Raw genomic sequence first — 15,431 nt, forward strand, 5'->3', positions numbered from 1 at the left:
CATGTAATGTTTATTACTGGAGTGGTTAACTCAATGTTGTCTGATCAGGTGTCACATGTCATGTTCAGTACAAGAGTGGTAAAGCATGTTGTATGATCAGGTGTCACATGTCATGTTTAGTACTGGAGTGGTTAATGAATGTTGTATAATCAGGTGTCACATGTCATGTTCAGTACAGAAGAGGTAAATGTATGTGGTATGATCTGGTGTTACATGTCATGTTCAGTACAAGAGTGGTGAATGAAAGTCGTATGATCAGGTGTCACATGTCAGGTTCAGTACAAGAGTGGTAAATCAATGTTGTATGATCAGGTGTCACATGTCAGGTTTAGTACAAGAGTGGTAAATGAAAGTCGTATGATCAGGTGTCACATGTCAGGTTCAGTACAAGAGTGGTAAATCAATGTTGTATGATCAGGTGTCACATGTCAGGTTCAGTACAAGAGTGGTAAATGAATGTTGTCTGATCAGGCGTCACATGTCATGTTCAGTACAAGAGTGGTAATGCTTGTTGTATGATCAGGTGTCACATGTCATGTTTTAATAGTACTGGAGTGGTAAATGAATGTTGTATGATCAGGTGTCACATGTGCTGTTCAGTACAAGAGTGGTAAATGTATGTGGTATGATCAGGTGTCACATGTCAGGTTCAGTACAAGAGTGGTAAATCAATGTTGTATGATCAGGTGGCACATGTCAGGTTCAGTACAAGAGTGGTAAATCAATGTTGTATGATCAGGTGGCACATGTCAGGTTTAGTACTGGAGTGGTAAATCAATGTTGTCTGATCAGGCGTCACATGTCATGTTCAGTACAAGAGTGGTAATGCATGTTGTATGATCAGGTGTCACATGTCATGTTTTAATAGTACTGGAGTGGTAAATGAATGTTGTATGATCAGGTGTCACATGTGCTGTTCAGTACAAGAGTGGTTAATGAATGTTGTATGATCAGGTGTCACATGTTATGTTTAGTACTGGAGTGGTACTAGTAAATGAATGTTGTATGATCAGTTGTCACATGTCATGTTCAGTACAGAAGAGGTAAATGTATGTGGTATGATCTAGTATTACATGTCATGTTCAGTACAGGGGTGGTAAATGTATGTTGTATAATCAGGGGTCACATGTCATGTTCAGTATAGGAGTGGTAAATGTATGTTGTAAAATCAGGGGTCACATGTCATGTTCAGTACATGAGTGGTTAATATATATGTTTTAGAATCAGGTGTCATATGACATGTTTAGAACAGGAGTGGTCAATGAAAGTTGTATAATCAGGTGTCATGTCTCAAGTCATGGCCAAAGTTATGTTTTTTGTGTAGAATACTATATATGTTGTAATAAAGTAAATCACACTATTTCAGTTGTATACAGTAAGAAAGTATCAGACAGCAACCCGTTGACATACAAACTGGAGTGGTATTTATCAGTGTAATAAAGTAAATCACAATATTTCAGTTGTATACAGTAAGAAAGTATCAGACAGCAACCTGTTGACATACAAACTGGAGTGGTATTCATCAGTGTAATAAAGTAAATCACAATATTTCAGTTGTATACAGTAAGAAAGTATCAGACAGCAACCCGTTGACATACAAACTGGAGTGGTATTCATCAGTGTAATAAAGTAAATCACAATATTTCAGTTGTATACAGTAAGGAAGTATCAGACAGCAACCCTTTGACATACACACTGGAGTGGTATTCATCAGTGTAATAAAGTAAATCACAATATTTCAGTTGTATACAGTTATGAAGTATCAGACAGCAACCCTTAATCATACAAACTGGAGTGGTATTCATCAGTGTAATAAAGTAAATCACAATATTTCAGTTGTATACAGTTACGAAGTATCAGACAGCAACCCTTTGACATACAAACTGGAGTGGTATTCATCAGTGTAATAAAGTAAATCACAATATATCATAATACTATGTTTCTTAATATTTTGAAGACAAGAGTAATTGCAATAAATAGAATGTACACTGAATCACTGAACACTATCAAGGGCAGTGTTTAACTGATCCACATTATGTGTACTACATAATAAATATCTGTAAATGTGTTAAACATTTTACTTTACTTACAGTTCCTCTACATTCCAAGTTAGCTCTGTTCTTTACACATAATTCTACCTCTTTTATATTCCCCTCCTTTGCAGCTGTAAGAAGTTTCTGTAAGCAAAACAAAGCTTTTACATTTTCTTCTAGAGCATATAAATGTATTATAAATGTAATAATTGAATTTAACAAGCTACATGTTTACAGTTCCAACAGTTTATACCAAATACAGTGATTACCAAGAAGGAGTGAAATTGTTGTCTATAATTTCAGAGGTTTTTTTTTAGAAAAGTCTGTAGACAATTGTATTATGCATCAGTTTTGAGATCAGCCTAAGTTTTTGTTGAGGTTTGTGTTGCTCGGTCTTTAGTTTTCTATGTAATGTTTTTAATATAAAAAGAAGATGTGGTATGATTGCCAATGAGACAATTCTACAAAATAGACCAAATGACACAGAAAATAACAACCATAGGTCACCGTACGGCCTTCAACAATGATCAAAGCCCATATGGCATAGTCAGCTATAAAAGGCCCTGAAATGACTAATGTAGACTGTTGAATTTTGATTGTTTTTCATTTTTTTCCATGGCGTTGTCAGATTCTCTTTGACTTAAAAGAGTTGTGAATGTCCTACAATATCTTACGTTCCTTTTTTTTTTGTCTCCTGGAATTTTGTATATTGAAATTATGTTCACTGTAGTCATTTTGATTTCTCTTGTTCTCCCCTGAGAATACTGCACACCTGTATCTTTATGTACAGTTTATAGACAACATAGGTCACATGACATAGGTCACATGACACTGACTGACTCTGAGAATACTACACACCTGTATCTTTATGTACAGTTTATAGACAACATAGGTCACATGACATAGGTCACATGACACTGACTGACTCTGAGAATACTACACACCTGTATCTTTATGTACAGTTTATAGACAATATAAGTCACATGACCATTGATTTTTAAGAAGAAAATCTTACCTTATTCTAACTTGCCATTATATCTTGTAAAAGAAAAACACAATTTCATTGACAACGGCATGTGCACCCTTAGTTTCTAGCAATAATTTTTGGTATCACTCTACAGTGCTGAGAAAGGAAATTATCAGTTAATAAGATCAAAGGAAAACTTTGTAAAATAAAATGATTTTGTATTTTGAAATTCTGTTCACTGTAGTCAATTTAATTTCTCCTATTCTCCCTCTGACTGACTCTGAGAATACTACACTCCTGTATCTTTATGTACAGTTTATAGACAACATACTGGTCACATGACCATTGACTTTAAAGAAGAAAATCTTACCCGATCCCAACTTGCCATTATATCCTGTAAAAGAAAAACACAACATTTTATCATGTTTGTACACAAGAGTTGTAATTTGAAGAGAAATATTTTTAAGGGGCATTAACTACAAAAAACAAAAAAACATAAAATATAATCATGAAAATTAATGAAAGTTTGATCGGTTCTGTTTTGTTAAAGTTTGTTAAAGGGGGTTCTACATTCATGACATTTGACCATTACAGTGAAAAACACATTCAAAATTTTTCTGGTGTATTTTTACAAGCAGACTCCAAATACATGTATGTGATAATTAAATAAATGGGGAATGTGTCCATGGGACACAGATGATGCCCCCGCTTGCATATCATATAACGTTATAAAGGGGCATAACTGTAGAACAGTAATATTGACACCCCTAAAATTCAAACCTGATCTGTATTTTGTGGTAATAAGCATGGTGTATAAGTTTCATAACATTTGGTTGAAGCTAACTTGTTAGAGAACGGAAACGAAAAATTCAGCATTTTTTTCCATTTGTTAACATGGTAAAGGGGCACAACTCTATAATGGTTAAAGCAACACCACCAAAATTCAAACTTGATCTGTGTTCTGTGGTAATAAGCATTGTGTATCAGTTTCATAACATTTGGTTGAGGCAAACTAAAGTAACAGAACGGAAATGAAAATTAAGCAATTTGTCCATTTGTAAAGGGGCATAACTCTAGAACAGTTAAAGTGACGCCACCAAAATTCAAACTTGATTTGTGTTTTGTGGTAATAAGCATTGTGTATAAGTTTCATACATTTAGTTGAGGCAAACTAAAGTAAGAGAACGGAAACCAACTTTGGGACGTACGGACGTATGTACGTACAGACAGACAAGGGTAAAACTTAATGCCCCCTCCGTTACGGCCGGGGCATAAAAAAATTCTGTGGAGTAGTTAATTGTGTACACTTTGCCTTTACGTTGTTTTGAAAGAAACTTGTTTAAGTAAAGCCTCTGTTTAATTATCAATATGATTAAATGATGAAACATGTTAAATACCCAATGTGAAATCTGTTGGTCAGTTCTGCAATTGTCAATAAGGGATTACACGGGGGCCTTCGTCAAACTCTTACTGCAACTTCAGCATTTTATTGTACAGTCTGTCCTCATGGCCTTAATGCCACTTTATATTACATACATTTTTACCCCATCTGCCACCAGTCAATTAGCCTGATAAGAATCTGCAAATAAAGATTTATTTATATAAAAATGTTAAACATGTAAATTATCATTGATATGGTCATAATTAATGAATGCCTATTATTTATTTTGAATTTATTTAGCGGATAATCGATTATGTAAAATGTGAAGTCAAAAAATAATTTTATGGTTCAATAAATTCAAAATAAATTATTGCCATTCATTATCAATAAATTTCTATCAAAAATATGGAAAGAACTTTTTATACTATTTATATTAACAATAACAACGTCTACACATGTTGGCGTATGAATACACAAGGTTAGAGTGGGCGTGTCGCCATAAAAATTGACAACATTGAAAATAAAACTAATACTTTTAACCAATCAGAAGACAGTATAATACACCAAATTTACAAAACTTTGAATTTTTGAAATACTAAGGCTTTTCTACCTCAGGAATAGATTACCTTAGCAGTATTTGGCAAACTTTTAGGAACTTTTGGTCCTCAATGGTCTTCAACTGAGTACTTTATTTGGCCTTTTTAAACTTTTTTTTATTCGAGTGTCACTGATGCATGTTGAGGTATAATGCAGTTTTTATCATAAAAATTTTTTAAAGAGATATTCGAGCATCTTTTTTCATATACCATCTTAAGCTTTGATGAGTACTCATTAGCAGTCTTCACGTTTAACCACAAGTCCTACGGCATTGGCTGGTAATTAAAATTGCTTTCAGACTTGTAAAATTCTTCTCTACAAGCCAACAAAATCCAACTAAATTTTTTTTTAAATTGAGCTTCGGGCTTGTGGACTCTAAAGTTAATCGTAAATGCTGCATTAGTGACATGTAATTGCTTCTGACTTCCTCTGCTGTGTTTTGAAAAATGTGGATTAAACCTCAATTGAGGTATAATCAACCAATCGACAGATATATTCACAATTGGTTTCCTTAAGTCTGCATCAGTTCTAACTTTAAAATTTGTAAGTCCAGATGGACAGGAAGAGACTACAGAGCAAAAATAAGATTTAATAGATGAAAACTCAGAATTTATCAGTAGAAAAAGGAGGGTTACATTAGTTTTTAGGTTTCTCTAAAAAAAAAAACTAACAAATTGCAGCACGAAGTGTCAGAATCAATTACATGTCATCACTAATTAGTGGTCACTATCATGATGGTAGATTATACCTGAATTGAGTTATAATCCACCAATTAATGGTAATTCCTGACCTGTTTATATTGTATGCACAATTTTGATTCTAAATGCATTTATAAAAGTCTAAATGAAAGGTTCACGACAAGCTTTTTATAAAAAAAACTAGTGAAACTGCGAGCTACTGCTCACTGATGATACCCCCACCGCAAGTGGATAATATTTAAATAGTGTAAAAATATGCAAGTGTTCGGTAAACAGGAAGTTGTCGAGTGATGAATCTGAAAATGCATCACACGGTATAGCTGACTTAGATAAACCCTGAAACCAAATTTCAGAAATCCTTGTATTGTAGTTCCTGAGAAAAATACGACGAAAAATATTCATGGGACGGACGGACTGACTGACGAAAGGACAGACAGAGGTAAAACAGTATACCCCCCTTTTTTAAAGCGGGGGTATAAAAATCATACAAGTGTTCGGTAAACAGGAAGTTGTCAAGTGATCAATCTGAAAACACATCACACGGTATAGCTGACTTAGATAAACCCTGAAACCAAATTTCAGAAATCCTTGTATAATTGTAGTTCCTGAGAAAAATGCGACGAAAAATATTCATGGGACGGACGGACTGACTGACGGACTGACGAAAGGACAGACAGAGGTAAAACAGTATACCCCCCCTTTTTTAAAGCGGGGGTATAAAAATCATACAAGTGTTTGGTAAACAGGAAGTTGTCAAGTGATCAATCTGAAAACGCATCACACGGTATAGCTGACTTAGATAAACCCTGAAACCAAATTTCAGAAATCCTTGTATTAATTGTAGTTCCTGAGAAAAATGCGACGAAAAATATTCATGGGACGGACGGACTGACTGACGGACTGACGAAAAGACAGACAGAGGTAAAACAGTATACTCCCCCTTTTTTAAAGCGGGGGGGGGGGGGGGGGTATAATAATTGTCACAAAAAAAGTGACAAACATCAGCGCCGCCTGGTGGCTAAAATATCTTCAACAGTTCAAATTCAGCGCACCAAGTTTTACTGTCTTTTAACTTTCAAATTTGGTTTCATAAATTCTTTAACCTTGAAGAAAATAAAAATACTCATTTAAATGTTCAATTGAAAATTTCTTCTCAGTCATTATTTAGAAAGTTTCGTCCAAAGAAGAAGAGAAATGGAAACCCGGAAATGTCTCCATTGACCTGTTACTGTGTTCAAAATGTTTTTAAAATGAGATAAAATGAGTAGGGCCTATGTCATTTCTTCACGTGAGTCAGATATAACAGAAATATTCAAAACTTACCCTTTAAAGTCATTGAAATGACATCTTCTTGGTTAAAAATAAAAAATAATTGTCTGTAGTTTGAGAACAGGAAGTTTTGTCAAAACGAGACACTGAGTGACGGATTGGAACAAGTCGGACCAGGAAAACTCGGACCAGGTTTAAAGAATTGAACGATCTGACCAGTTTGAAACACTGATTGGGCTCATTTAAGGTCGATTCTCAACAATTTCAAAGACTCGGAACAATGTGAAACACTGATTGGGTCCATTTAAGAACGCTTTTCAGGTTCTTCTAAGTGGTTGATTCTAAGGGGAAAAGGGGGGTAGGGACGATAGACAGCAGTCTCCCGTTTAATCACAAAATAAATAGTAAATATTTTTCACGGTGTATTTAGATTTTTAGTACAAAAACGTCCAAACAAATTAATTTTATTTAATTGTCTTAAAAACTGGTCCGGACCGATTTGTCTTTTAAAACATGATTTTGACAAAATTTCGTTGTTTTAATCATGCCGATGTACATTAAAAAAATTAAGTCAAATGGAGCCATTGATTCACATAAACAGGCGCGTACCCGTGGGCGTACACTTGAATTTTGATAAAAAAAAAAAAATATATTTTATCTAAATAAAATAGAAATTACTTATAAATAGCCCTGTAAATCTTTTTTCAATTGCGAATAAAAGTGACGAATTTTACTTTTCGAACAAAAGATATCATATTATATTGATTTGTTAATACACCTTATCGCTATTTTATCCGCCATTACTGGATATCACACAGGTTCCCGTAAAATTTTGATGTCACAAAACAAAACATTGATGCCAAAATGGAAAAGTGATTGTTGAATGCGTCAAAAGTTCAAGCGGCCGGGTCGGCCGGGGTTAGCGATAATGTGTATTATCTCTCCAAGTCTGAATCTACTAGTTGTGAATCTTCAGAGAATTCTACCAACTTTCCTTTTATTTAAATGAATTCATTATATTCTGTGATTCGATATGTGGTTTGCATTTTTGTCGAGCCTGTGACATTTCTATATGCATGATATGTTGCAAAAGCAAGACATATGCGATTCGAAATTTCGTCGGTGGTGTATCTCTTGACACCCCCCCCCCCCCCTCTTTATGATAAGTGTGCGGTTAAAAGGTGTTTATTTTAAATATCAATACCTTAAGCAAACCTTTGTATGGAAGTTGGACAGAAGCTATACATGACATACCTTAACCCTCTTGCTGCCGACCGTTTTTCAAGGTTGCATTTCATATGCCGGAAAATACGACAGCTCAACGTCTGTGACGTAACATGCCAAACAACGACGTCATTCGATATATGACGTCACGACATAATGACCACTACATTTGGAACCCATTCAAGAAAAACATAACCCTGTTTAATCTTCGGTATTTTAATTGAAAGAGATACAGCATTGATGAGAAGCTTGCATAAATTTATCCATGGACATATGTGTCCCTCCGGCACTGCCGGTTTGGACACATGTGTCCCCGAACTCCGAAACAGCGGTTACGTCCTCTTTACTACGCTACGTTGACTTTAACCACTGCCACCAACTCCTAACGCTAGCGTAGGTTTTTTTCAACATTCTTGAAAAAAAATTAAATATGTCCAAATTGTTTTTATTTGTATGGAATTTTATACTATATTAATAATTGAATACAGATTTTAAAGACTACAATATAAGCTAGCAGTAATTTTTAGAAAATGATATTTTAAACTGGAGATATATTTTGGTGTATGTATACTTATTTGACCCTTGTCAAATCCAACATGGATGTTACAGAGACGATACGGAACGTACAATGTCAGCTGTATCCACAGTTGACACTGAAAAAAGAACAAATTTCCTCCATAGAAAACATTCTCCAGGGAAATAATATTATAGTCAATCTGCCTGTTGGGTTTGGAAAGAGTATAATATTCCATTTGTTGCCCAGTGAGTATATTAATTCCATCAACTATTTATATTGAACTAATCAAACAAATTATGAAACATCGTGGAAATATATATTTTTGTACACTATAACTTTTATTATAATTCGATCTTGACGGCTCTTTTAAATATTTCTCCAGTCCTAAATCGGGTTCGGAACACCACCTAACAAAAAGAATCGCTCAGGCCTGAAATCAGTCACTGTCCCTCGGCTCAGACAAGGACCAAGTCTGCAAGTGATCATTTATAATATATTAAAAAGAAAAACATAACTTAAATGTGGAAACATTCAATGTAGATGAGTTCAAATAATTGTGATGTCACACGGGCAAGGCTATTTTATCTTCAAAAATACAGATGTGTGCCCTTTTGTAACAAAAATGGGTTTTTACAACAAAATTGAAATGTACCCCTAAATATAAGAAGTATATATATGAAGGGTTGTTCCCAACCTGTTAATTTGTGGTTTAGTTATATAATGGTAGCACTCCACTATTCACCGTAAGAAAATAAAATTAAAATTGAACCACAAAATGTTTTATCATTCTCTATTCCTGACTTTCTAATACATTAACCTTAGCTGTTTGTGTTATACATGGGTATCCGGTCGTTCCGGCCCCAAACCGATCCGTCCTCAAGTCAATCCGGCCCAAAGTCGATCCGGCCCACGTCGATCCGGCCCGATAATAAAATATGAATAAACTATATTCACTATATGGAGGAATTCGTGACAAATTTGAACAGTATATATAAACGAAATCATTAGTCTATAATTGGTTTGTTTATTCAACAATTGTCTGATGATTGTGAACTAAGGTAATGCCACTTGTAATCACTAAATTCAATCAAATCCTGGCCGGGGTTGTATATAATAAATCATAAACATTTATGAATTACAATTAATATATATCTTTATTTTCATTCCTTATCCTTATAAACTTTTTTTTGAGGGGCCGTATCGACTTTAAATATGGCCCGGATCGATGTGGGGCCGGATCGACCCGAAAGCTTATACATGTGCATATACATGTAATGAGTATCTTCCAAAGATTTTCAAAAGTTAAAATGGTGAAAAATAATTCCTCTATGTGTATTCATGGCAACATTCTGCATTTATTTACCATGGAATATTGCAAAAAGGGGGTGAAAATGTCACATATCCCCCATAAAATTTCAATTTTGAACTGAACTAGAATTACAATGCCTTTGAGCGTTTCCTTTTCAGAAACTCTTGACAGTAATCTACCTTATGACATGATCAAATAAAAAATGGGTCTATTTCGCCTCATTATTTTTCTTAATATACATGTACATGTATAATCACAAAGTTTGTTCCCCCCAAAAAATTGAAAAAGAACGTTACAATATATGCTGGACCAATGTTTGGTATGGATATGCAAATACCGACTGACATACAGGAAACAGCCTCTATTACATACATTACATAATCTTCATGTTCATATAAATTAATCCTCAGCTATATATCCAAACAAGAATTTTATTGCATCTTGCTCTCTTATTTCAAAAATCCACAGGCGCCAAAATGGGAAAATACATGTACACACCTAACTGTAAGAGTGCTTCCTGTAACACGATTTGATAGATATACTGAATAATTGTTTCCATATTTTTGTTTGTATCCAAGTATAACCACATTGGATGCCATACGTGGAGCAGGATTTGCTTACCTTTCCTGGGCACCTTAGATCACCACCAGTTTTTGTTAGGCTGGTGTTCTGTGTAGGTTCTATCTTGTGTTTTTGATATACATGTAACTGTTGTTTGTCAATTTTGCATTTCATGTTTTTAGCCATCGTATTTTCAGTTCATTTTTGAATTGTTGGAATTTTAATATCTCTTTGGTATTTTAGCGATTCAGCCAACCTCTCTTACACAAGACCAAGCAATTTTGGGGACATCTTGAAACTAAGCAAATTTTATTTTGAATCATCAATATGATAAATCAAAAATATGGACAACTATTGTGACTACAGCTCACATATTTGATAGGGGCTCTGGGCTACTAAAATGTATGCTTCTGAATAATAATAATAATAATAATAATAATGATTAAGCTCTATAGATTTTTTCCAATGGGGTTAGTTCATGCAAACGGCCAACAGATTCTACATACAAAAAATATTACTTGCAGTTGTATATCTCTGAATGTTTATATTTTTTAAAGAAATATTTGAAGACCTTGGAAGAGTGCAGAATAAGGTATTGGTGGTGTCTCCTCTAAATGCCATTATGGAAGATCAATGTAAAAAATTGAACAAGATTAATGTTAAGGTTGTTCAGCTTAGCCAGAAGTGCCAGATCATTGAGAACAACAAAGACAGCTGTGAAAATGGTATGTATTCATGGTATTATCAATATGTACATGATGAATATATAGCAACCAAACAATATACAAAATGTAGCATAAAACAATAACATCAAGAAGGCAACATATACTTTTTTGCATTTGTTTCTAAACAATACCTGATTCTGAATAAGAAGGAATTATTTTATAATGTTTTCATTATTAGCAATTCTGAATGTAAATGTTAAAATAACTTTAATAATTTGAGTTTATTTTCTGTAATAAGTTCAGTATGGGAAAGACCTCTTTAATATAATTGAGGTTTATCTTTTTCTGCCGAAATGAAACATTAACTTGATTAATGACAAATCAACTGTCTGAGAAACTAAGAAAATTTTCACATTTATTACTGTATTATTTAAGAAATATTAAATACTCAAAAGTGAAAAAGATTCTCCTCATATTGGTGCCTTTATCTTCATTTTTAAATGGATATTGGCATTGATGTACATTGAAGGGTTGCGTGATGCATGGGATCGAATCCCTTTGAGGTCAAGCCCTTACTTCTCAAACTGAACAAATTACTTATCTATGTATATAATATAGTCATACAGGAATCACTTAGTGCCAGTATCATTCTAACACACCCTGAGGGACTGTTAGTTGCAGAAAATGGTGTTAAATTGTTACGAGCATTGGAGGGAAAAGTTGGCGCAATTGTCATTGATGAATGTCACAAAATTGATGACTGGTAATTCAGAAGTTTCCATTGTTGAACATTAGATTTTTTTAAAGGCTTTTGTATTTTGTATAATTTCTGAAATTGTTATTGAAAGTTAAAATGTTATTTGTTAGTTATTTTGTAGTTTTATGCACACTATTGCAGTACAGATTACCAGTAGCCATAAAATCACTTTTATCAGAACTCTGATAATTTAACAAAATTAATTTAATTCAATTTCAAGTGGAATACATTATTCTTTTCGATTTATTACTGATTTATAGCCTGGTTGGCATGTTTACACAGAAGAAATTTTAAGGTAACATTATGGACTAAGGGAAATAACTCAATTTGAAATGTCAATTTTTTTTTTTTTTTTATAATAACAAAAAGTTGTTAACTTGAGCCTTTCATAACTTCTCTTTGAACAAGGAAAACAATTTTATTAGTTTTTGGAACGTACTTTGGTTTCTTAAGTGTTTCAGTTGTTGTAATTTCAAAGTTTTGAAAGTTAACTTAACTTGGTTTGTTATAGAAATTTCCAATGTTGTTAACAAGAGGTTTTCCAACCACCCTATTTTAATCATATGTATTTGCACAAGGTTTTTTTTAAACAGATATATAACTTGTTACAGTATCTATAGGTACAATACATTAAATCATTAATTTACGTTGAGTACACAATAATTGTTTATTCACTATTTTATACATGTACAAATACTATTAATTCATATTTGAACAAACATCAAAATAAATAGAGTCACAGATAGAAAACCAATATATTCATACATGCACCACATACAAATAATTACAATCACAGATTTTTTTTCTTTCTAATTCATATAATCACTATATCACATTCCATTTCATATGATTGAAGGCAATATTTATTTACATAGTTTCTTAGATAAAGTTAATATACCCTGTTTTAAACATGTAAAACAGATTGTAAAATTCTTTATATTATACCTATTATTACATTTAACATCACAGTCAAGCAATAAATCAACACATTAATGAACATCAATGTAGCAGCATATTCAGTCAAAATGGTATCTCATTAAATTAAATATTATCACTTTAAATCAATAAAGCACCACATTCAACAACAAAAAAACAACACATTCAGTTATAATAAAATAACACTCAATCTATATAGCATCACAATCAATTTAAAAAGCATTATATTCTAATAAAACAGCAGCCCATTCAATCAAAATAGTATCGTTATTAAAAAAAAGTATTACATTCAATTTAACAACATTGCATTCAATCAAAATACATGTAGCATTAAAATCAATATAACAGCATTGCCTGCAATCAAAATAGCATTACATTCAATCAGAATATATTACATTCAATATAATAGCATTACATTCAATCAAATTAACATTACATTGATTCAAGTAGCATCACATTCATACAATCAAAATAGCATATTCATTCAAAATAGAATGGCACTATCAAAATAACATCATACTCAATTAACGCTGAATAACATTGAATCAAAAAAGCATAACACTTAAGTTAGTTAAGAGCATCACATTCAATTAAAATTTATTGACAGCAACCCAACAATTACTTGTCAGATTCATATAAAATTCATGGGCTGAACAATAAATCTCAATACCATCACATTCATTAAATAGTATTGCATTCAAGCTTAATATCATCACATTCAGTAGAATAGTATTACATTCAATTTAAATCACATTCAGTAGAATAGTATTGCATTCGATTAAAATATCACATTCAGTAGAATAGTATTGCATTCAAGCTTAATATCTTCACATTCAGTAGAATAATATTGCATTCAATTAAAATATCACATTCAGTAGAATAGTATTGCATTCAAGCTTAATATCTTCACATTTAGTAAAATAGTATTACATTCAAGCTAAACATGCTAAATATCATCACATTCATTAGAATAGTATCGCATTCAATTTAAATCACATTCAGTAGAATAGTATTGCATTCAATTCAAATCACATTCAGAAAAATAGTATTCAATTAATTCTAAATACAATCACATTCATTTGACATTTAGATACAAATGTAGTATTAAATTTAATCTAAATAGCATCACATTAAGTTAAAAAGAAGTATCAACAAATCTTAATATCATCACATTCATTAAAATAGAATTACATTCAATCTAAGTACCATTACATTCAGTAAAATTTATATAGCATCACATTCAGTTAAATGGAATCATCAGTACAAAACAGTACCTGTCATCAGCAGTATAAATGCTTTTGATTATAAAATATATACCGGTAATGTAACATAATTTGTGTAACACACACACACAGGATTGATTTTAAAGTTAGACTGTTCACAGTATTTTCTAAATATACTTATATTACAAACAACATAAAAAAACATAAGTTATTTAGTTTTAGTCTTATTATTCACTTTACCCATTATATAAAACATGTTTTTATTTTTCAGGGGAAGAGAATTCAGAAAAAGTTTTTCAGAATTAGTAGTTCTGAAATCTTTTTTCAACAATGTCCCTATAGCATGTTTAAGTGGAACACTAACAGGAAAACATATAAATGCTTTATCCAAGCAGTTGCTTATAAGCAATTTTAAAGTCATTTCTGTAAGTCCTGAAAAAACTAATTTAAAACTCATGGTATGTGAAAAGGTTAAAGGCACCTCTTATGAAAAAATAGAAAACATTTATAAGAGTCAAATTGACCAGTTACTTGTTGAGAGAAATAATTTTCCTGTAACTTTAATGTTTATGCCAATGGAATACATTGCACATGCTATGAGCTATGCTTATTATGCATTCGGTGGAGTAAGCAAAATTACAGTAAATAATGCTGTTTTTGGTTGCCTATACTCAAATCAAGATACTGAAGTTTTGAATTGTATTATCACAGATCTCCAGAGTGTTCAACCTCGTTTTAGGCTTGTTTTTACAACAACAGTAGTTGGTATGGGTTTTGACCCTCCCTCAGTGACCCAGGTTATCCATTGCAAACCACCAAGAAGTTTAACAAATTACCTTCAGGAAATTGGTAGAGCTGGAAGGAGAGGTCAAATGTCAACTGCAACTTTATACTATACAAATATGGACTTAGCAAAAAACCTACCAGGAATTCAAGACGACATTTTATGCTATTGTAGGCATAAGGCCTGTTATCGAGAATGTCTCTTGAAAATATTTGGATACAAAAAATCAAGTAATAGTCCTGAAGGTTGTTTGTGTTGTAGTTTTTGTTCATTACAATGTAGGTGTGAAAACTGTCAGTTGGTAAGAGTAGTTGATGAAATGAACTTGTAAATACATTTTGGTCATGATAAATTTAAGGTGACTAAGGGATATTACATTGATAAATTAGAAGTATAAATCACTTTAACTGTTAAAATTTTTTAAAGAATGTGGCCTGTTTGAAAATCAAATGGTAACTCTAAGAGTACTGTTTATTTGTATTGAAACAATAGGGGTAATAGATGCTTAAA

General features: G+C 32.5%; 1 protein-coding gene across 1 annotated transcript in view; it reads right to left on the minus strand.

Moving 5' to 3' along the window:
* Nucleotides 1-15,431, minus strand: part of LOC143051531 (uncharacterized) — a 335,962-nt gene that overhangs the window by 92,529 nt on the left and 228,002 nt on the right. The window contains exons 3-5 of the mRNA XM_076224422.1: nt 4,398-4,579; nt 3,371-3,394; nt 2,091-2,177 (exon numbers count right to left, since the gene is read on the minus strand). Coding sequence (XP_076080537.1) covers nt 2,091-2,177; nt 3,371-3,388 — 105 coding nt within the window. The 5' untranslated portion in view covers nt 3,389-3,394; nt 4,398-4,579. The remainder of the gene's footprint in view (nt 1-2,090; nt 2,178-3,370; nt 3,395-4,397; nt 4,580-15,431) is intronic.

The sequence above is a fragment of the Mytilus galloprovincialis genome, chromosome 11, assembly GCF_965363235.1.
Source record: "Mytilus galloprovincialis chromosome 11, xbMytGall1.hap1.1, whole genome shotgun sequence".
Lineage (NCBI taxonomy): Eukaryota > Metazoa > Mollusca > Bivalvia > Mytilida > Mytilidae > Mytilus > Mytilus galloprovincialis.